Source organism: Rattus norvegicus, chromosome 4 (genome assembly GCF_021556685.1).
Source record: "Rattus norvegicus strain SHRSP/BbbUtx chromosome 4, alternate assembly SHRSP_T2T, whole genome shotgun sequence".
NCBI classification, from domain to species: Eukaryota; Metazoa; Chordata; class Mammalia; order Rodentia; family Muridae; genus Rattus; species Rattus norvegicus.
The window spans coordinates 47255270-47279635 of NC_141537.1; the positions used below are offsets into that span (position 1 = coordinate 47255270).

The 24366-nt window shown below is 38.6% G+C and overlaps 1 protein-coding gene across 1 annotated transcript in view; it reads right to left on the reverse strand.

Annotated features, from left to right (window-relative positions):
- Asz1 (ankyrin repeat, SAM and basic leucine zipper domain containing 1) overlaps positions 1-24366 on the reverse strand; it is a 62446-nt gene that overhangs the window by 32796 nt on the left and 5284 nt on the right. Inside the window, 1 exon segment of the mRNA NM_130750.1 lies at positions 22282-22393. Coding sequence (NP_570106.1) covers positions 22282-22393 — 112 coding nt within the window.

Here is a 24366-nt window from a genome sequence, read left to right on the forward strand (position 1 = left end):
TAGAGGACTTTAAGAAGGACATGAATAACTCCCTTAAAGAAATACAGGGCAGTACAGGTAAACAAGTAGAAGCCCTTAAAGAGGAAACACAAAAATCCCTTAAAGAATTACAGGAAAACACAACCAAATGGGTGAAAAAACCATCCAGGATTTAAGAAATGGAATTCAAGAAGTTAGACTCCAGACAGTCAAATAACCCTATTAAAAATGGGGTACAGAGCTAAACAAGGAATTCTCAGCTGAGGAATATTGAATGGCTGAGAAGTACCTAAAGAAATGTTCAACATCCTTAGTCATAAGGGAAATGCAAATCAAAACAACCCTTGGATTCCACCTCACACCAGTGAGAATGGCTAAGATCAAAAACTCAGGTGACAACAGGTACAGTTGAGGATGTGAAGAAAGAGGAACACTCCTCCATTGTTGGTGGGATTGCAAGTTGGTACAACTACTCTGGAAATCAGTCTGGAGGCACCTCAGAAAAGTGGATATAGTACTTCCTGAGGACTCAGCTATATCAGTCCTGGGCATATACCCAAAAGATGCCCCAACATATAACAAAGACACATGCTCTACTATGTTCATAGCAGCCTTATTTATAATAGCCAGAGGCTGGGAAAAACCCAGATGTCCTTCAATAGAGGAATGGATACAGAAAATGTGGTGCATCTACACAATGGAATACTACTCCGCTAAAAACAATGACTTCATGAAATTCTTAGGCAAATGGATGGAACTAGAAAATGTCATCATGAGTGAGGTAAACCAATCACAAAAAAACACACCATGGTATGCACTCACTGATAAGTGGATATTAGCCCAAAAGCTCAAATTACCCAAGATACAATCCATAGACCACATGAAGCTCAAGAAGGATGACCAAAGTGGGGATGCTTCAGTCCTTCTTAAGAGGAGGAATAAAAATACTCATAGGAGGAGATATGGAGCAGAGTTTGGAGCACAGACAGAAGGAAAGGCCATTCAGAGCCTTCCCCACTTGGGGATCCAGCCCATATACATACAGCCACCAAAACTAGACAATATTGATGAAGCCAAGAAGTGCATGCTGACAGGAGCCTGATAGAGCTGTCTCCTGAGAGGCTCAGACAGAGCATGACAAATACAGAGGCAAATGCTAGCAGCAAGCAACTGAACTGAGAATGGGACACCATTGGAGGAATTAGAGAAAGGACTGAAAGAGCTGAAGGGACTTGTAACCCCATAAGAATGACAATGCCAACCAACCAGAGATCCGAGGGACTAAACCACTACCCAAAGAGTACACAGGGACAGACCCACGGCTCCATCTGCATATGTAGCAGAGGATGGCCTTGTTGGGCACCAATGGGAGGAGAAGCCCTTGGTCCTGCCAAGGCTGGATTGTGAGTGTAGGAGAATGTCAGGGCTGGAAGGGGGGTGGTTGGGGAGGGGGACACCATCACATAAGAAGGAGGAGGGGGGAGAGGATAGGGGCATGGATGGGAAACTGGGAAAGGAAATAACATTTGAAATGTAAATAAAAAATATTCAATTAAAAAAGAGAGAGAAAGAAAAGCATCTATAGAACATTCCATCAAAACACCATATTTTTCTTAGTAGCCTTTGGAAATAAAAGTTATCCTGTAGTAGGATATTGATCAAGTTTCAGTAAGTATGGGAAAACTGAAATAATTTATTATGTTATATCTGACAATGGACTAAAACTAGAAATAAGCAGTAAAGAAAGTATTAAATACACATAAACTTACGGAAATTGAACAGCACACTACTGGTTGATGAGACTGGTCATCAAATAAATGGAGTAGGAAAATGAGAAGTACTATCTTACTTAGGGTTTCTGTTAAAATGTGAGACACAGCAGCCAAGAGACCACTCAGGGGAGGAAGAGCAGTGAGCTGTGGGTAGGGGGATAGTGATGGGTAAGGACAGCATGCAATTTTATACATATGTGTAAAAATGCCATAATGAAAGCAATCATTTTGTATGCTAATCCAAAAGCTTCACTGATAAATAAAATACAGTGGTCTAAAATAATGTGGAAATAGTAAATAGAAAGCAGTGGTTAAAAACCAAACCTGGAAATAGTACAATAAAAGAAATGCAACCCAGAATATGTAAAGTTGTCTATTTGGCCTTTTATTTTTCTGTTTCCTAAATTTGAGCAACATGTGCATTTCGAGGGGACTTCAGAGTAAGATAGAACCAGATGTTAAGAGGATTTTTTGCATTCTCATACATCTGTCATCTGTTATTCCTAAGGAGAGAATGGCTCAGGTATGCTACCCAGGCTTGAGATGACACTAGTAAAGATAAGTAGTAGGTGTAATCCTAAAACCCAGCTCTGAGTCCCCTCGACACCCGATTTCATTAAGACAATCTCTCCTTCTTCTAAGAAAACTATTAACTATGTGAGTTAGAAGAAACTGTTTTCTGGAAGACTAGTACAAATACTTATAGGAAACATATCTAGTAAAAATTTCTAGAACCTCTAAGAGATAGAATCAAGTGGGCAAAACCCCACACAACAAAATAGTCTTTCAAAAAATGAGAAATAAACTTAAGAATAATTTTGATTGGTGTGTGTGTGTACACATGCGTGTGCAAAGTACAGAGGTATTGTTTTTCAGGAATCATCTACCTTGTTTTAGGAGGCATGCTCTGACTGAAATTTGGGGCCCCAAGTATGATACAATAGGTAGCCAGTAAGTCCCAGGCAACTGCGTGTCCACTTCCTCAGTGCTGGTGGGAGTCAGTCCCAGGCTACCATACCTAGCACTGAACAAGAGTGCTGGAGATTGAATTCAGATCTCTGTACTTTAAACGGAAAGCACTTAAGCACTTACCAACTGAGCTACCTCTCCAGAGCACTAATTACTATGTTTAAGAAAAAAGTAGCCAGAGGCAAGTGGATCTCTGAGTTTGAGGCCAGCCTGGTCTACAGAGTGCATTCCAGGAAAGTCAGGGTTACAGAGAAAAACCCTGTCTTGATATCTTCTGTCCCCTCAAAAAATAAAGAAGAGAAAGCAACATTTGTCTTTTGCTTGTTTGTTTTTCATTTTTTGTGGGGGTTTGCTGTTGTTGTTCTTAGTTTTGTTTGGCTTTGAAAGAGAGAGGGAGAAGGGGGGGGAAAGAAGAGAGGAGAGAAGGAGTGAGAAAGGGAGAGACAGAGAGAGGGAATGTGAATAACAAAGTTGGGTGGGTAGGGAAGTGGGTAGGACTTAGGGAGGAGTTGGGGAAAGAGAAAACATGATCAAATTCAGTGTATGTTGAAATTCTTCAATAAAAGAAACTAAAAGAAAAAATGAATTAGAAACATGAATATTTAGTAACAAAATGTACTAAAATTATAAAACTAAAAATATAAGAAGTTATTAGATAAACTTAATAGTAGAATCACTAACAGCACAGATTTAGTGGCAAGGAAAATACAGCAGGAGAGAACATCCACTGTAAAATGTGGAAGAGAAAAAAGGATGTATCAAAATGTAAAAAGTGTTAGTAAGCAAATGGGGTATGAGGTGATGGTCTAAATTCCAATCACAGAGAAGAGAATGAGATAAAGACAATATCGTACCAACCAATAAATTTCTAAAACTAAGAGAAGACTTAGAAAAGTCTACAATTCATAAATGAAAGTGCTGCACTGCACTGTTCAAAACCACCTCTTTTTTTTTTATTAACTTGAGTATGTCTTATATACATTTCGAGTGTTATTCCCTTTCCCAGTTTCCGGGCAAACATCCCCCTCCCCCTCCCCTTCCTTATGGGTGTTCCCCTCCCAACCCTCCCCCCATTGCCGCCCTCCCCCCAACAATCACGTTCACTGGGGGTTCAGTCTTAGCAGGACCCAGGGCTTCCCCTTCCACTGGTGCTCTTACTAGGATATTCATTGCTACCTATGAGGTCAGAGTCCAGGGTCAGTCCATGTATATTCTTTAGGTAGTGGCTTAGTCCCTGGAAGCTCTGGTTGCTTGGCATTGTTGTTCATATGGGGTCTCAAGCCCCTTCAAGCTTTCCAGTTCTTTCTCTGATTCCTTCAACGGGGGTCCTGTTCTCAGTTCAGTGGTTTGCTGCTGGCATTTGCCTCTGTATTTGCTGTATTCTGGCTGTGTCTCTCAGGAGAGATCTACATCCGGCTCCTGTCTGCCTGTACTTCTTTGCTTCATCCATCTTGTCTAATTGGGTGGCTGTATATGTATGGGCCACATGTGGGGCAGGCTCTGAATGAGTGTTCCTTCAGTCTCTGTTTTAATCTTTGACTCTCTCTTCCCTGCCAAGGGTATTCTTGTTCCCCTTTTAAAGAAGGAGTGAAGCATTCACATTTTGATCATCCGTCTTGAGTTTCGTTTGTTCTAGGGATCTAGGGTAATTCAAGCATTTGGGCTAATAGCCACTTATCAATGAGTGCATACCATGTATGTCTTTCTGTGATTGGGTTAGCTCACTCAGGATGATATTTTCCAGTTCCAACCATTTGCCTACGAATTTCATAAACTCGTTGTTTTTGATAGCTGAGTAATATCCCATTGTGTAGATGTACCACATTTTCTGTATCCATTCCTCTGTTGAAGGGCATCTGGGTTCTTTCCAGCTTCTGGCTATTATAAATAAGGCTGCGATGAACATAGTGGAGCACGTGTCTCTTTTATATGTTGGGGCATCTTTTGGGTATATGCCCAAGAGAGGAATAGCTGGATCCTCAGGCAGTTCAATGTCCAATTTTCTGAGGAACCTCCAGACTGATTTCCAGAATGCTTGTACCAGTCTGCAATCCCACCAACAATGGAGGAGTGTTCCTCTTTCTCCGCATCCTCGCCAGTATCTGCTGTCACCTGAGTTTTTGATCTTAGCCATTCTCACTGGTGTGAGGTGAAATCTCAGGGTTGTTTTGATTTGCATTTCCCTTATGACTAAAGATGCTGAACATGTCTTTAGGTGTTTCTCAGCCATTCGGCATTCCTCAGCTGTGAATTCTTTGTTTAGCTCTGAACCCCATTTTTTAATAGGGTTATTTGTCTCCCTGTGGTCTAACTTCTTGAGTTCTTTGTATATTTTGGAAATAAGGCCTCTATCTGTTGTAGGATTGGTAAAGATCTTTTTCCAATCTGTTGGTTGCCGTTTTGTCCTAACCACAGTGTCCTTTGCCTTACAGAAGCTTTGCAGTTTTATGAGATCCCATTTGTTGATTCTTGATCTTAGAGCATAAGCCATTGGTGTTTTGTTCAGGAAATTTTCTCCAGTGCCCATGTGTTCCAGATGCTTCCCTAGTTTTTCTTCTATTAGTTTGAGTGTGTCTGGTTTGATGTGGAGGTCCTTGATCCACTTGGACTTAAGCTTTGTACAGGGTGATAAGCATGGATCGATCTGCATTCTTCTACATGTTGACCTCCAGTTGAACCAGCACCATTTGCTGAAAATGTTATCTTTTTTCCATTGGATGAAAACCACCTCTTTTAAGGAGGATACTTCTTCTCTCCTGGAGGAGGAGTGGGGGGAGGATGGGAAAATAGTATCTTGTGGCAAGAATCAAGCCCCCTCCCCCTTCCCACAGATTCAGGCACCAAGGACCTAGCCTTAGGAAGAAAACCTTCAAAGATCAATGATAAGATGAACAGCTGACACCCCCCTCCCCCCGGAGCTGAGGACCGAACCCAGGGCCTTGCACTTGCTAGGCAAGCGCTCTACCACTGAGCTAAATCCACAACCCTACAGCTGACTTTTCAATAGAAAACAGCAGAGGCCAGGAAGCAAGAAATAGTTTTAAGAAAGCAGCAGTTAACACAGGTATGGAATGAGACTCAGGTTTATAAAATATATTAAGTATGCATAGTGCTGGTAAGACATGTCTGTGCATAAAGGCACCTGCTGCTGTGTGATGTAAGAACACAAGTAAGGGTGCAGGAAGAGAACTGGAGACAAAACGTTGTCCTCTGACCTCCACAGGGATGCTGTGACATGTACCTACTTAAGTAGAGATAACGTATACATACACATAACACATTTTAAAAAGAATGCTCAGGAAATTAGCATAGAACCATTGCCTTTAGGGTCTCAAGTTCAGGTTGTTATTTTTTAATCTTTGACCTTGTAATGAAGATGCAAAGGCAAGGTTAATTATATTGTACTTCAGGTTTAAACATGACAGGGGTATGCACCGAAAATGGAATCTTTCTTATTCCAAATATGTCCTCTTTATTTTCTCGAATCAGAAACTTTTGTATTTGAGATGTTACCTATACCGAAAAAAGGAAACTTATGCACAAATTTTAGAAGGCAAAAGTGTATTTTCAGTTGCTGTAATTACAGATCTAGACATGCAAAGAAACATAATAATAATTACCAGAGGTAATGAGGTCAGCTGCAGAACTGAGTTTGTGTCTTCTAGAAAATGTGTTAGTGTGCCTGTGTGTACACACAGAGCATTGTACATGTATATAATGTCTCATACAAAACTAATACATAACAAGGAAATACAATAAAATGGAACGTGTAAGTTATTATTTTTAAAAACCAGATTAAATATGGTAAGATTGGAAAAAATTAAAAAAAAACAAAGAAAACTGTAACTATGGATAAAATAGCTAGCTACTTTACAAAGGCCAGTAGATATGGTATACAGTGCACAGCTGTAATCCCAGCACCCCCACAAAAAAGAAAAAAAACAAAGAAAATTAAAACAACAAAGAATAAAAACACAGTATCCTCAAAGGATTAAAATTAAAATAAGAATAGCTGCCTTTTCAAAAAAAAAAGAAAAGAAGTCCAACCACAGAAAGTCTTCACAAGTATTAAAGTTAACTTTCAAATTCATGGCCCTTCTTCAGTGGTTACTGTTACTTACATATATCCATGTATATATAGGCACACATATGTCTAAAAGGGAAATGATCCCTGACTGACACAAAATATAAGGCAGAATGAAGAATGTCAAAGAAGATAAGTGTGTAGGGAAATTAAGAGTTAACAGTATAACTGCTAGCACACTCAAATAACAATAATAATGAATTGTGATTGTCCAATAAATATAAATTTAAATACATGACAATATACACAAAAGAACAATTAAAACATTTTAAGATTCCTATCCATGAATTGATAAAAACACTAATTTAGGCTGCCGCTGCAGAGAGCCCGTGGGCAGCACCCCACGAGCGAACCTGAGCCTCGGGACCACAGGTAAGACCAAATTTTCTGCTGCAAGAAAGCTGCCTGGTGAGCTTGGGACACACGGAAGCAGAATTTCTCTAGGACCGGGCACGTTCTGTGTTTACCAGAAGTCCCACACCCATGGATCCCGGCCCGCAGCAGCTCTCTGCTCCCAGACCCGGTGAGAGAGAGACCCAACCGCCTGGTCAGGTGGGCACTCCTGAGGCTGCAGAGCAGAAGAGACCACCAACTCTGCTCACCCCTGCCCACATCCCTGGCCCAAGAGGAAACTGTATAAGGCCTCTGGGCTCCCGTGGGGGAGGGCCCAGGAGCGGCAGGACCCCTGCCGGAGACACCACCGGAACCGGAAAGAAACAGACCGGATAAACAGTTCTCTGCACCCAAATCCCATGGGAGGGAGAGCTAAACCTTCAGAGAGGCAGACAAGCCTGGGAAACCAGAAGAGACTGCTCCCTGCACACACATCTCGGACGCCAGAGGAAAAAGCCAAAGACCATCTGGAACCCTGGTGCACTGAAGCTCCCGGAAGGGGCGGCACAGGTCTTCCTGGTTGCTGCCGCTGCAGAGAGCCCGTTGGCAGCACCCCACGAGCGAACTTGAGCCTCGGGACCACAGGTAAGACCAAATTTTCTGCTGCAAGAAAGCTGCCTGGTGAACTCAAGACACAGGCCCACAGGAACAGCTGAAGACCTGTAGAGAGGAAAAACTACACGCCCGAAAGCAGAACACTCTGTCCCCATAACTGACTGAAAGAGAGGAAAACAGGTCTACAGCACTCCTGACACACAGGCTTATAGGACAGTCTAGCCACTGTCAGAAATAGCAGAACAAAGTAACACTAGAGATAATCTGATGGCGAGAGGCAAGCGCAGGAACCCAAGCAACAGAAACCAAGACTACATGGCACCATCGGAGCCTAATTCTCCCATCAAAACAAACATGGAATATCCAAACACACCAGAAAAGCAAGATCTATTTTCAAAATCATATTTGATCATGATGCTGGAGGACTTCAAGAAAGACATGAAGAACTCCCTTAGAGAACAAGTAGAAGCCTACAGAGAGGAATCGCAAAAATGCCTGAAAGAATCGCAAAAATCCCTGAAAGAATTCCAGGAAAACATAAATAAACAAGTAGAAGCCCATAGAGAGGAGACACAAAAATCCCTGAAAGATTCCAGGAAAACACAATCAAACAGTTGAAGGAATTAAAAATGGAAATAGAAGCAATCAAGAAAGAACACATGGAAACAACCCTGGATATAGAAGACCAAAAGAAGAGACAAGGAGCTGTAGATACAAGCTTCACCAACAGAATACAAGAGATGGAAGAGAGAATCTCAGGAGCAGAAGATTCCATAGAAATCATTGACTCAACTGTCAAAGATAATGTAAAGCAGAAAAAGCTACTGGTCCAAAACATACAGGAAATCCAGGACTCAATGAGAAGATCAAACCTAAGGATAATAGGTATAGAAGAGAGTGAAGACTCCCAGCTCAAAGGAGCAGTAAATATCTTCAACAAAATCATAGAAGAAAACTTCCCTAACCTAAAAAAAGAGATACCCATAGACATACAAGAAGCCTACAGAACTCCAAATAGATTGGACCAGAAAAGAAACACCTCCCGTCACATAATTGTCAAAACACCAAACGCACAAAATAAAGAAAGAATATTAAAAGCAGTAAGGGAAAAAGGTCAAGTAACATATAAAGGGAGACCTATCAGAATCACACCAGACTTCTCGCCAGAAACTATGAAGGCCAGAAGATCCTGGACTGATGTCATACAGACCCTAAGAGAACACAAATGCCAGCCCAGGTTACTGTATCCAGCAAAACTCTCAATTAACATTGATGGAGAAACCAAGATATTCCATGACAAAACCAAATTTACACAATATCTTTCTACAAATCCAGCACTACAAAGGATAATAAATGGTAAAGCCCAACATAAGGAGGCAAGCTATACCCTAGAAGAAGCAAGAAACTAATCGTCTTGGCAACAAAACAAAGAGAATGAAAGCACACAAACATAACCTCACATCCAAATATGAATATAACGGGAAGCAATAATCACTATTCCTTAATATCTCTCAATATCAATGGCCTCAACTCCCCAATAAAAAGACATAGATTAACAAACTGGACATGCAACGAGGACCCTGCATTCTGCTGCCTACAGGAAACACACCTCAGAGACAAAGACAGACACTACCTCAGAGTGAGAGGCTGGAAAACAACTTTCCAAGCAAATGGTCAGAAGAAGCAAGCTGGAGTAGCCATTCTAATATCAAATAAAATCAATTTCCAACTAAAAGTCATCAAAAAAGATAAGGAAGGACACTTCATATTCATCAAAGGAAAAATCCACCAAGATGAACTCTCAATCCTAAATATCTATGCCCCAAATACAAGGGCACCTACATACGTAAAAGAAACCTTACTAAAGCTCAAAACACACATTGCACCTCACACAATAATAGTGGGAGATTTCAACACCCCACTCTCATCAATGGACAGATCATGGAAACAGAAATTAAACAGTGATGTCGACAGACTAAGAGAAGTCATGAGCCAAATGGACTTAACGGATATTTATAGAACATTCTATCCTAAAGCAAAAGGATATACCTTCTTCTCAGCTCCTCATGGTACTTTCTCCAAAATTGACCATATAATTGGTCAAAAAACGGGCCTCAACAGGTACAGAAAGATAGAAATAATCCCATGCGTGCTATCAGACCACCACAGCCTAAAACTGGTCTTCAATAACAATATGGGAAGAATGCCCACATAAACGTGGAAATTGAACAATGCTCTACTCAATGATAACCTGGTCAAGGAAGAAATTAAGAAAGAAATTAAAAACTTTTTAGAATTTAATGAAAATGAAGATACAACATACTCAAACTTATGGGACACAATGAAAGCTGTGCTAAGAGGAAAAGTCATAGCGCTGAGTGCCTGCAGAAAGAAACAGGAAAGAGCATATGTCAGCAGCTTGACAGCACACCTAAAAGCTCTAGAACAAAAAGAAGCAAATACACCCAGGAGGAGTAGAAGGCAGGAAATAATCAAACTCAGAGCTGAAATCAACCAAGTAGAAACAAAAAGGACCATAGAAAGAATCAACAGAACCAAAAGTTGGTTCTTTGAGAAAATCAACAAGATAGATAAACCCTTAGCCAGACTAACGAGAGGACACAGAGAGTGCGTCCAAATGAACAAAATCAGAAATGAAAAGGGAGACAGAACTACAGATTCAGAGGAAATTCAAAAAATCATCAGATCTTACTATAAAAACCTATATTCAACAAAATTTGAAAATCTTCAGGAAATGGACAATTTCCTAGACAGATACCAGGTATCGAAGTTAAATCAGGAACAGATAAACCAGTTAAACAACCCCATAACTCCTAAGGAAATAGAAGCAGTCATTAAAGGTCTCCCAACCAAAAAGAGCCCAGGTCCAGACGGGTTTAGTGCAGAATTCTATCAAACCTTCATAGAAGACCTCATACCAATATTATCCAAACTATTCCACAAAATTGAAACAGATGGAGCACTACCGAATTCCTTCTACGAAGGCACAATTACTCTTATACCTAAACCACACAAAGCCACAACAAAGAAAGAGAACTTCAGACCAATTTCCCTTATGAATATCGACGTAAAAATACTCAATAAAATTCTGGCAAACCGAATTCAAAGGCACATCAAAACAATCATCCACCATGATCAAGTAGGCTTCATCCCAGGCATGCAGGGATGGTTTAATATACGGAAAACCATCAACGTGATCCATTATATAAACAAACTTAAAGAACAAAACCACATGATCATTTCATTAGATGCTGAGAATGCATTTGACAAAATTCAACACCCCTTCATGATAAAAGTCCTGGAAAGAATAGGAATTCAAGGCCCATACCTAAACATAGTGAAAGCCATATACAGCAAACCAGTTGCTAACATTATACTAAATGGAGAGAAACTTGAAGCAATCCCACTAAAATCAGGGACTAGACAAGGCTGCCCACTCTCTCCCTACTTATTCAATATAGTTCTTGAAGTTCTAGCCAGAGCAATCAGACAACAAAAGGAGATCAAGGGGATACAGATCGGAAAAGAAGAGGTCAAAATATCACTATTTGCAGATGACATGATAGTATATTTAAGTGATCCCAAAAGTTCCACCAGAGAACTACTAAAGCTGATAAACAACTTCAGCAAAGGGGCTGGGTATAAAATTAACTCAAATAAATCAGTTGCCTTCCTCTATACAAAAGAGAAACAAGCCGAGAAAGAAATTAGGGAAACGACACCCTTCATAATAGACCCAAATAATATAAAGTACCTCGGTGTGACTTTAACCAAGCAAGTAAAAGATCTGTACAATAAGAACTTCAAGACACTGAGGAAAGAAATTGAAGAAGACCTCAGAAGATGGAAAGATCTCCCATGCTCATGGATTGGCAGGATTAATATAGTAAAAATGGCCATTTTACCAAAAGCAATCTACAGATTCAATGCAATCCCCATCAAAATACCAATCCAATTCTTCAAAGAGTTAGACAGAACAATTTGCAAATTCATCTGGAATAACAAAAAACCCACATAGCTAAAGCTATCCTCAACAATAAAAGGACTTCAGGGGGAATCACTATCCCTGAACTCAAGCAGTATTACAGAGCAATAGTGATAAAAACTGCATGGTATTGGTACAGAGACAGACAGATAGACCAATGGAATAGAATTGAAGACCCAGAAATGAACCCACACACCTATGGTCACTTGATTCTTGACAAAGGAGCCAAAACCATCCAATGGAAAAAAGATAGCCTTTTCAGCAAATGGTGCTGGTTCAACTGGAGGGCAACATGTAGAAGAATGCAGATCGATCCATGCTTATCACCCTGTACAAAGCTTAAGTCCAAGTAGATCAAGGACCTCCACATCAAACCAGACACACTCAAACTAATAGAAGAAAAACTAGGGAAGCATCTGGAACACATAGGCACTGGAAAAAATTTCCTGAACAAAACACCAATGGCTTATGCTCTAAGATCAAGAATCAGGAAATGTGATCTCATAAAACTCCAAAGCTTCTGTAAGGCAAAGGACACTGTGGTTAGGACAAAACGGCAACCAACAGATTGGAAAAAGATCTTTACCAATCCTACAACAGATAGAGGCCTTATTTCCAAAATATACAAAGAACTCAAGAAGTTAGACCACAGGGAGACAAATAACCCTATTAAAAAATGGGGTTCAGAGCTAAACAAAGAATTCACAGCTGAGGAATGCCGAATGGCTGAGAAACACCTAAAGACATGTTCAGCATCTTTAGTCATAAGGGAAATGCAAATCAAAACAACCCTGAGATTTCACCTCACACCAGTGAGAATGGCTAAGATCAAAAACTCAGGTGACAGCAGATGCTGGCGAGGATGTGGAGAAAGAGGAACACTCCTCCATTGTTGGTGGGATTGCAGACTGGTACAAGCATTCTGGAAATCAGTCTGGAGGTTCCTCAGAAAATTGGACATTGAACTGCCTGAGGATCCAGCTATTCCTCTCTTGGGCATATACCCAAAAGATGCCCCAACATATAAAAGAGACACGTGCTCCACTATGTTCATCGCAGCCTTATTTATAATAGCCAGAAGCTGGAAAGAACCCAGATGCCCTTCAACAGAGGAATGGATACAGAAAATGTGGTACATCTACACAATGGAATATTACTCAGCTATCAAAAACAACGAGTTTATGAAATTCGTAGGCAAATGGTTGGAACTGGAAAATATCATCCTGAGTGAGCTAACCCAATCACAGAAAGACATACATGGTATGCACTCATTGATAAGTGGCTATTAGCCCAAATGCTTGAATTACCCTAGATCCCTAGAACAAACGAAACTCAAGACGGATGATCAAAATGTGAATGCTTCACTCCTTCTTTAAATGAGGAAAAAGAATACCCTTGGCAGGGAAGGGAGAGGCAAAGATTAAAACAGAGACTGAGGGGTTGGGGATTTAGCTCAGTGGTAGAGCCCTTGCCTAGGAAGCGCAAGGCCCTGGGTTCGATCCCCAGCTCCGAAAAAAAGAACCAAAAAAAAAAAAAAAAAAACCAGAGACTGAAGGAACACCCATTCAGAGCCTGCCCCACATGTGGCCCATACATATACAGCCACCCAATTAGACAAGATGGATGAAGCAAAGAAGTGCAGACCAACAGGGGCCGGATGTAGATCGCTCCTGAGAGACACAGCCAGAATACAGCAAATACATAGGTGAATGCCAGAAGCAAACCACTGAACTGAGAATGGGAGCCCCGTTGAAGGAATCAGAGAAAGAACTGGAAGAGCTTGAAGGGGCTCAATACCCCAAAAGTACAACAATGCCAAGCAACCAGAGCTTCCAGGGACTAAGCTACTACCTAAAGACTATACATGGACTGACCCTGGACTCTGACCCCATAGGTAGCAATGAATATCCTAGTAAGAGCACCAGTGGAAGGGGAAGCCCTGGGTCCTGCTAAGACTGAACCCCCAGTGAACTAGTCTATGGGGGGAGGGCGGCAATGGGGGGAGGGTTGGGAGGGGAACACCCATAAGGAAGGGGAGGGGGGAGGGGGATGTTTGCCCGGAAACCGGGAAAGGGAATAACACTCGAAATGTATATAAGAAATACTCAAGTTAATAAAAAAAAATAAAAAAACAAAACAAAACAAAAAAAACACTAATTTATAGTAGACTTTAATAAGTAAAGAACTGGTGTTGAAATTTCTAGGGTAGCCACCCAAAGAACAACGACAGAACAAATAACTGACAAGATCAGGAGTGGGATAATAATAAAAAAATGAATTCTCAATCAAAATTAGAAAAACATGCAGCCAATAAATGATAGATACATCAGATAATATTAATGGACTAAGTATCAAAAAATAAATAAATATTTCAATGTGTACTTAAAGGGAATGCTACCTTTCTTATCCTAAGTGAAAGCAAACAGGAGTGAGGTTTAGCAATGCGCACATGGACATAGCATATGTATACACTGGCAAGGATGTGAAGTGGATGTTCTTTCAGAGGACTTAATGGTATGAATTGGCAAACAGGGTTTTTTTTTTTTTTTTGAGGATTCTTTATCCATTTTAAATGTATTAACTTCTAAAGTAATCTACTTCTGGAAGTCTTTCACAGCACTAGTATGCATATACTTGTTTGGGAAACATTTGGGCCTCGCTCTCTGTCAAGGAATAGCTCAAAACAGAAACACATCTTCAGGATGTAATGCTTTTATTATAAAAACAAAGCTGAAAATATAAGTGAAATTATTAAGTTAGAAAAACATAAAGTGGACACTTAAACCTTAGAAGTCTGTCTCTTGAGATATGATGTATGATCTAAGAATGTCATTACACACAACCCAATGCTGCATCAGCATGGTAATGTTAAGTACAGGCAGTGTACTCGCAATGTAAAGAGTTTTCGAACGAAGATTAAGTTATTAAGTATTGACAGAAAGATCCCGTACTTTTTTTAAGTGAACAGAACATTGTGTCCGTAGACATGTGCATGTAAATACATTTCTGATTTTGAAAGGATGGCAGATCTTCATTAAACTATTTAGCTACTATCTCTGAAAGAACAGAACAGATTTCTTCAGTCCTGGAGCACTTGTGCTTACCTCATGAACCTATCTGTTATTTAAATATTCACAACAAGATGTGTCAAATATTTATACGCAGGTTTAAAAGGAAACATGAGAAAGTAAATTGTCATTTCCAGTAATGTTTTCTAAGCTAGCAATTTTAAAACTGCTTCTGGAGGAATACTGCTATTCCGTCTGCTGTGTTATCAATAGTAAGTTGGGCCAGACGTTTATTTAAAGTAGAAGCATGCTCTCATTGAGAGCCCATATTATAGTTTATCAAGCTGCTCCAATGACATTTATAACTCATTTTATACTCTGAGAAAGAAGGTAAAAATTTTCCCAGGGTTTCTTCTTCTTTTTTTCTCAGTAGGCAATTATAATCAACAAGTTAATAAACACACAATGATTACGTCAAAACCTTGAACGTTGGTTAATGTGTCCTTATTTACCAATGGTAATAAAACATCTACTGATGCCACATAAGTTTATAAAACTATTATCTCCTGGCTTAGAAATCTTGTCAGAAAATACCATCTAAATATATACCACACATATAAATATATGTATATATACATATTTCATGTATAAAAATATATATTTTCCATTATCAATTATATTCAAAATTATATATTACATAGTATAACATATATATATGGTATACATTACGAATAATGTATGTATATAAATAAAAGAACATACATATATATCATATATAAACATATATATACATGAAATATGTACACACATATATATTATATAAATGTAAACATATGATGTGCGCACACACACACACACACACACACACACACAAAATAGGTCAGCAAACTAGGGGGAATCTTACAAATTCTAAAAACAAAAACCATGCTTTTACTTCAATAAAAGCGCCAGCTCTATTTACCACTGATTTATAGGCATTATTTAGACAATATATTTAAAAGCAGTTAACACAGTGCTTGAAAGGCAGCAAATGTTAAGGTATTTCCTTTAAAAGTGACATGTCTGATAAGGTGGCTGAGTGGTTAAAGGCCTAGGCTGTGCAGGCCTGTGGGACCCAGGAAATGTTCCTAATTGCACAGCATAGGAACTATCAGCAGCGAGAAAAATGCCGACAGAGTGGGAGAAAATCTTTGCCTGCTAAGCATTTAAATCAACAATATTTAAGGAAAACATAATTGTGGTTTCTGTATTACAGCATTAATTTTAAAAATTACTTTCAAGTTGTCAATTCTTCGCCATTAATACCAAAGAAAGGCAAAAAAAAAAAAAAAATGGAGAAAGTAATTAAAGAATGAAGATTTCTTTATACCAACATGGAAACCTTATGAAATGTTAAATTCATGTTTTTGAGAAAAACTATAAAAGAAATTTATGAAGAAAATAGAGAAAAAGAGAATAAATACTAAAATAGTCATTAGTATAAAAACAAATTAAAATCAGAAGATGTTAATTTCTCCTTGTAGACATGGTAGGGTAAATAATTTGTACCAAAGCTATGAAGGCTGTATTAAAAAAATTAAATTTCTTAAAAGCAAAGATAGCAAGGAATCACTCAATAGAGATCCAGAGAGCAAACACCAGTGATGACATTTGTATTTGCTTTTGCTGAGGACTCTTTCCAGTTCACAGACGTCAATGGGAAAATGGCTTTGAATATCAAAATTAAGTTAACTGTCCTGGGATATACGCGGTAAAGGGATTGATAAATCATACTTAAGACAAATTAAGCTGGCACTCAAGGGATGGATTCTTCTAGGTTGAAAAACAAATCTTCACATCCATACCTCCAAAATGGTCCAGGAAGTCCAAAATCTAAATTTAAGATGCCATTATTCCAGAACTGATAATGTCCCAGGCACCTTTTAGAATAAGCACATTTTCACTGACATGATTGAACACCTCATATCATTCCCACAGTAAGTTTTGAAATCTGGACTGGCAACCTGGCATTAAGAAGAGGCATGAGAAATGTCCCCAACAGAGAAAAGCTCACAAAGCACATACAATGGTGGTGATCCATCTAGGTGCCATATTTACCATAGTAAAGACATTTTGACTTTGAAATATTTTCAGGGAATAATAAGTTATAAAATGTGGCACTGCAATTTTAAAAAGAAAGCAGAAAAGTAAATCTGATTAATTCCCATTTTAGTAATGAACTGAGGTCAATGGGATTTGGTGAACTAACGCAATGTGTGTATGTGTCTGAGTGTGGATAAGCCTGTACCAATAACAAGCATGTGGCAATGGTACAGTCTCTCCTTCCACCATTATGTGGGTTCCTGAAGCATTCATTAGGTTGCAGAGCAAGCACTTCTACCTGTTCAGCCATTTTATCAGCTCCAGATGAACACTTAGTTTTTACTTACATAAAAATTCAGCAGAAGGAGCAGCGGCAAAAATATTGGAGCAATTAAGAACTGTACTACAGCCGGGCATGGCGACACACACCTTTCATACTAGCACTACAGAGGCACGGTGACGCTGAGGCTAGCAAAGTAAGTTCACAAAGCAAGTTCTAGCCAGCCAGGGCTATATGGTAAAACCCTGTCTCAAGAAATTCCTGGATACTAAAAGTTTACCTGTAAGTGATAAAATTTTCAGTTTTTAGATAAAAAATAAAAGGCCCACTACAAGGCTAGGTTATACTTGTTTTGATTTTTAGCTTCTTTGTAAGAGAACTGTTGGAAAATTTTCTCCCATGTCAATTGAACAGGTGAGTGAAGAAAGCATCAGAGCTCAGGGCAACAAACAAGTGAGGGTGTGACTTTGGAAACAGGTTAGAGTCTATAGATGTATGAAACAAAGGAGACGCTGAGAGGGGTGGTCCAGGTTCCTACGTGCCCTCCCTTGGTGCCTAGGACATACCTGAAAGTAGAAAGAGTTCCAGCAGACAATGAAGGGAAAACACTTCAATTTCGTGTCACCCACAAGAGCTCTATTCACTACACATCATCAACTTGATTTCAACTTTATCAAATAATACAAAGGTTTTTTTTTTGTAAATAGTCTAAAAAAATGAATCCTGACAGAAAGGAGAGAAGAACGGAGGGAGTGAGAGAGGAAGGAAAGAAGAAGAAAAGGAAGGAGAGAGGAAAATGCAGCAATGAGCCACATTAGCTCCAGAAGAGGAAAAATGAAAACAAACACAAACACTTGGTGGTAACAACTCTTAGCACGCACACCAAGTCGCTCTACAGTAGTACAAACAGCAACCATGAGCACCACATACGGTCTCCTAAGAAGCAGGCAGGTTAAACATAGGTGTGCATACGCCAGTGCTACACAAAGGAAGCATCCAAGGTTCTTGTCTACACTTAGGTAGGGGTGGAGAAAGATGCAATGCTGGCAGCCATGCTCTTATCGCCCATGCCCCCAAGCTTGGTCTCATTTAAATCCCACTTTTCAAAGTCAGCAAAAAACTTTATAGTAATTTAATATATATTTTGCCCTTTCGATTTCTAAGTCAAGAAATTTTTATTATATTACCTAATTTTTCCCAGTGCATTAGTTTCTGTTGAAGTTTGGTCTTTTGCTTGTATCGGTTATGCTAAATACTAGCCCCCAAGGCCTGGTTGCTCCCAGGGAGAGTCTACAATACCCAAATGACATACTCAAGTGACACTATGTAACCTTGCCCTAGTTACCCGATTGGTGAATAATGATACCCATAGCCAATAGCTGGGCAGAAGAAAGACAGACAGGGTTCTCAGGTTCCTGGGCTTGGACTCTGGGGAGATAAGAGGGGGAGGAAAAGGAGGACAGTAGAGGTAGCAGTCATGGGTGAGTTATGAATATATGTCAATGAGGGCTGACCAACTGCAGCTAAGAGCAGCTCAAAGAGAACATACCAAGTTATAATTCCAAGTTATTGATGGGGAAGTAGATCCTAATAGCACAGAGTGTCAATATCGGCCTAGCTCTAGTGTTGATTAAGGCTTATTATAACAATAAAACTTGTGTGTCTTTTATCTGGGAACTGAATGAACAAAGGCAGGGCAAAATCCCCTAATTGAGATTAAATATTTTCTACAGCAAGTTTCTTTTCTATTGCAGTAGTAAAACAAATGACTCATTGAAAGAAGGGTTTAATTCATTGGCTTAGGGTTCCAAAGGGATGAACGCTTGGCATGGCAAGGAAGAATGGTAATGAGCAGTTGGCATGGAGACTAGAGCTGAAGTTGAGGTCTCAGACCTTTGAACTGCCCAAAGCAGAGAGAGCTAATGGAATGGCACCAGTCTTTAACCTTTCTATGTCCACTCTTACTTCCTCTAACAAAGCTACACTTCCCAAGCCTCCACAGGCAATGCCACCAACTGGAAGCCAAGTACTCAAATGCTCAAGACTATGGTGGCATTTATGATTCAAACAACCACACCACAAACAACCACAATACAAAGAGATCATGATTCTTTTTGAAAAAATTATTATATAAATATTCATAGGATGGAATATCAAGTAATATATCACTGACATATACAACACAGAAACTGCAATATTCATTATCATTGGTAAGAAATAAGTCACACAAAATATCATACAACTCTATTTATATAACATTTATAGAATAAAATGATTATAGGTGTAGAAAACAGTAGCAGATGACACATTAGCTACTAAAAGAAGGGACTTTAACAGGAAAAGGTATAAGTAAACTTTATGGAAGAATAGAAATGTCTGATTTAGAGTTTCGAAAACACAAATATATACTGCTTCAGTCAGTCAATTACACACTAAAATGTAAATAATTTATTGCATGTGAATTTTACATAATTAAAAAATATTACAGAAATTCCATGGTACCATTCTAGCAAATAAAAGTGTAGGAAACTCAACCTTTACTCTTAATTTTTATGCTTTCTGCTTATCTTTAGCAAAACTAACCAAGTGAATTGATTCAAGTCATTCTTTTTTATTATAAAAGTCTACAAAACCTCTAAAATCTTTTAACAAATGACTCAATTCCCTATTTTCTTCAGGCCCTCCCCCCATTTTACATACAAATTAAGACTGTATTTTGAGATGTCTCCATAGAATGTACAGGCATCCAAGCCACCTCAGACATCAAAGCAGACAGCTCAGTCTTTTGTTCACAGTCTGACCCATAAGGCTTTGCGGTTTCTTTTATTCATGAAAGAAGACTACAGATCTCATTTTTGTTTAAGGGAAATCTTTCTAGAAAACTAGCATCTGGGTGATTATTTAGCTTTTATAAAATTAGTCATTTATCAGCTTTATGTATAACTCTTCTAATTGTTCTAAGAAGTAATTTTTATGAGCAGAAGAACTGCTCATCAATAGAATATGTCATCAGACTGAAGCAAATTCATCTAAATGTTTGTTTTTCTCTATGACATCTGAATAATAATTCCTTGATGCATTTGTCTCTGGTATATTTTGTATACATTACAAAGAAACTACAACTTCTGATATTCAAATAGGTTTAATTTTTTCCCTATTGTTAGTGATTTTCTGTCCAGTTCCCTCCATATCTCACTGTATTGATCCTGTGTTCTGGGGCTGCTTTCCTTTTACATGACACACGTCATTTCAGGTCTATCCTATATATTTGAAAGATGACGGCTAATTCTTAAAGAGGTAGACTAGAAGAGTGCACACACCTGCTGGCTTGTCACCTCCTTTGTTATGCGTATAAGCTAGGCAGTAGGGACAAAGCTTCCCCACTTACTGTTGGTGCAGTCTTTCTGTAACCCATGAACTCATCGTCCCCCTGCTTCAGTCTACCAAGCTAAGACTGACAGGGGTGTACTGCCATGTCCTGGCTATAACTTCATGTGAAAAAGTAGTGAAAATGAAAAAGCAAAAAAGAAAAACTGAAGAACACATAGCAAAATCAGTGTTCCAGCGAATCCAGAGAGGCAAATCTTATTTAGGCCATTTCCAAAGGTACAAATCTAAATGACAGCACCCATGAATTTGATTCAACTACATGTCTTAATCATTTGTTTCAATTTCAAGGTACAGCCAGATCCAAAATGAACACTTAGGAGTTATATTCTAAAACAGTAAAAATATTCCTATGAAGCGGTGTGCTAAATATTTGCATATAGTTTAATATCTACTCTTTTAATCTTTACTTTTTTTATTACTTTTATTTTTTTACAGTTCAGTCATTACCACCCTCCCGGTCTGCCCTACCAGTTCCTCATCCCATAACTTCCCCCAACCAAATCCCCACCCTCCCACCCCTGTCTCCAAGAGGATGTCCCTACCGACCCCCCCCCCCCACTACTATTGATAAGGCTTAACCTTTTTAACACTAGATCAGGTTTTTAACATTACTATTGTTTACATTTTGGGGTTAGCAATCCTTTGCTTGGTGGTGATAACCTATGAATTATAGGATATTTGACTGGATATCCCTGACTTCTAGTTATTAAATGTTAACAGTATCTTTGAGATATAACAATAAAAACTATCTTTAGAGATTGCCAAGGTGGTATGGAAAGCAAAATAGATCTTGCTTGAGAAGTACTGCAAAGAGATAAAATCCTTCTGTTTTAGTAAAGATCTAGAAATGCCATGCCAGTACTTTCTGAGGCTGCTGCTTTTATCTCAGAGGTAGCAAACTAAACTAGGAAGAGAACTTCAGAGTTTAGCATAACTGTCTCACCATCTGAGGCAATGGATAGTATCTATTTGCAATAATAATCCACGAATGGCTCTATCGATACTAGTCATTTATTTTATGCATACTAATTCCTACTTTCTTCATTTTTAAGATTAGCTAAAACAAAAAGAGATTTAGTAGAAAAACTGACTAGAAAATGAAGCCGGTTACTCTTTGTATATAGTGCTATCTCATACATACAATCACCTAACCAATGGACAGAGTGTAGGAAAAGAGAAATACTTCTATGTATTTCTTAGTATTTGTATAAATTATTTGTATAAAACTTAGTTCTCTTAAGAAATACTTTAGTTATTGTTTTTAGTTATGTATATACATAACAATTTCCTAAGAAATTGTTTTTAGTTATGCGTATACATATTGTGTGTGGGTGTGGATGTGAGTGCAAGTGTCTAAAATGTCCAGAAAAGAGTTCCCTGGAACTAAAGATCCAGGTTTCTGTGAGCTGTGGTACATACATCTCTTAATTTCCAAACCATCTTTCCAGACCCAAATTCTTACTACTCACATAGAGAAAAACACTTGACAAACATTACTATTGTACTATCACTCAATACCATGTTCTTGTGAGACTATGATTCACAGGAAATAGGTTTACTGTTCTGTTTCTTTGTAATTTCAAATTTACCAGAAGTTTACCCTCATGTTATCTCCTTTTGATAATCATATACAATGAAACTATGACTTTATGACGTATTTCATTCACTGATTGACAAAGCAAACAATGTTACTGATCTTTAAAAATTCATTTTATCAAATGTCTAACAGGTTGATAGAGTATTTTAAACGGAGAGGCTCTTACCTACAAGCAACATTAGGATCCGCATTTCGTGAAAGTAGTAACTCTACACACTTCAAGACTTGTTCCTCTGAGCCACGAGCAGAGCAAGCAGTTATCAAAACGGTTAACTTGTCTGTATGAGTGGAAAAGCAAAGAAATCCCCACCCATTAGGAAGTTCCTCTAGTGCCTTCTTCACCATCCTAAGCCTGTACTGCACTCTTAAATCCTCGGTCTCCTCCCATCTCTACCACTCCCAGCACATTTCACCATCTTGGCAAAGGGGCTTTTGTACCTCTAAATGCTCAATTCCTATTGTAACTTTCTCATCCACTGGCATTTCTTCAGGAGAATAGAAAGGGATTTGGCACAATGAGTTTGGACATCCACATTGCATGCGTATGAAGATTTTATAGATAAAATTTTGCCTTGCTGAATTTGTGCTTAGAAAATGATATAATCTCTGGTTTCACTTCACTTCTAACAATCAAGGAACTTTGCTTGTAAATTGTAATAATGCAGAGGTCAGAAAACAACTCGTAGAAATTGGTTCTCTTCTTCCATTATGTGTGTTCCAGGGATTAAACCCACAAGCAGGTTTGGCTTGGCAACAAGGGCTTTTGCTTATGAGCCACCTTTCTGGTCCCTCCACTCCCTGGTGTGTTCTTTTTTTTGTTTGGATGGGATTTTTTTTGGAGGGGGGTGAAATTTTTTTGTCATTTTTATTCTGTGAATTCACCCTGTTTTCTAAAAGTGGTGGAAATCATTAATTGACTAATTAAAGACAAAACAAACAAACAAACAAATAAAACCACACATGCATACAAACTTTTCAAGTATCAGGAATATAAAATAGGACACCACAGCCATGATTTTCACTAATGGCTCAATACAAATAAACCATAATTATCCTAGACATAGTTTTATCACAGACAGTGTGACTACCATAATGCCTTAATATTTTGTTATTTATAGACATGAAACTAATACCAGGCCTCACTACCCAATGGGAATCTTACAGACTCAGAGAAATTTGTGTATCTCCTGTGAAAATACAACAAAGGTGTTTCTCTGATTTTTTTTTTTTCGGAGCTGGGGACCGAACCCAGGGCCTTGCGCTTGCCAGGCAAGCGCTCTACCACTGGGCTAAATGCCCAACCCCGTTGATTTTAAATAAAAAAGGAAACCATGATTGTTTTTGAACAGAGTATTTTACATACTTCCAAAACTCTCCTTCATAAATATGGCCTTTCATTAAGTGATGTTTTCAAGTGACAAAATAAAAAGCAAAATCTAAGCATGAAATTAAGGAATGAATGTCTATAAAATATATAGAACATTGTAGTAATAGTTTTATAAGTATTTCATTCATGCAGATTACAAATGTGAAAATTCATTCTTAAACAAAATGATGAATGAAGTGAATTCAAATCTATTAGAAACATTTTAGTGAAGTGTCACCACTGCTTCCATGTAAGAAAATGAATTTACATACATACCATTGCCTTTTAGAATGGACTCACAGAACTAAGTGGAAGTTGTTGATTAAGAAAAAACAGAACTTAATAAACCATCTATAAAAATTTAATATCATTGTTTTCAAGTATACAAAGCAAGTTTCAAATAGTTTTTCACAAAGTTACTGGCTTTTTGCTATTGCTTCCAGTGACCTTTCCTTTAAAAACAAACAAAAAAACCATCTAGCATAAAGTTTTTGAAAGGCAAAGGACACTGTCAATAGGACAAAACGAGAACCAACAGTTTGGGAAAAGATCTTTACCAACCCTACATCCTATAGAGGGCTTATATCCAAAATATACAAAGAACTCAGGAAGTTAAACTCAGAGAATCAAATAAAAATGGGGTACAAAGCTAAACAAAGAATTCTCAACTGAGGACTACGGAATGGCTGAGAAGCACCTAAAGAAATGTTCAACATCCTTAGTCATCAGGGAAATGCAAATGAAAAGAACCCTGAGATTCCACTTCACACCAGTCAGAATGGTGAAGATCAAAAACTCAGGTGACAGCAGATGCTGGAGAGGATGTGAAGAAAGAGGAACACTCCTCCATTGTTGGTGGGATTGCAGACTGGTACAACCATTCTG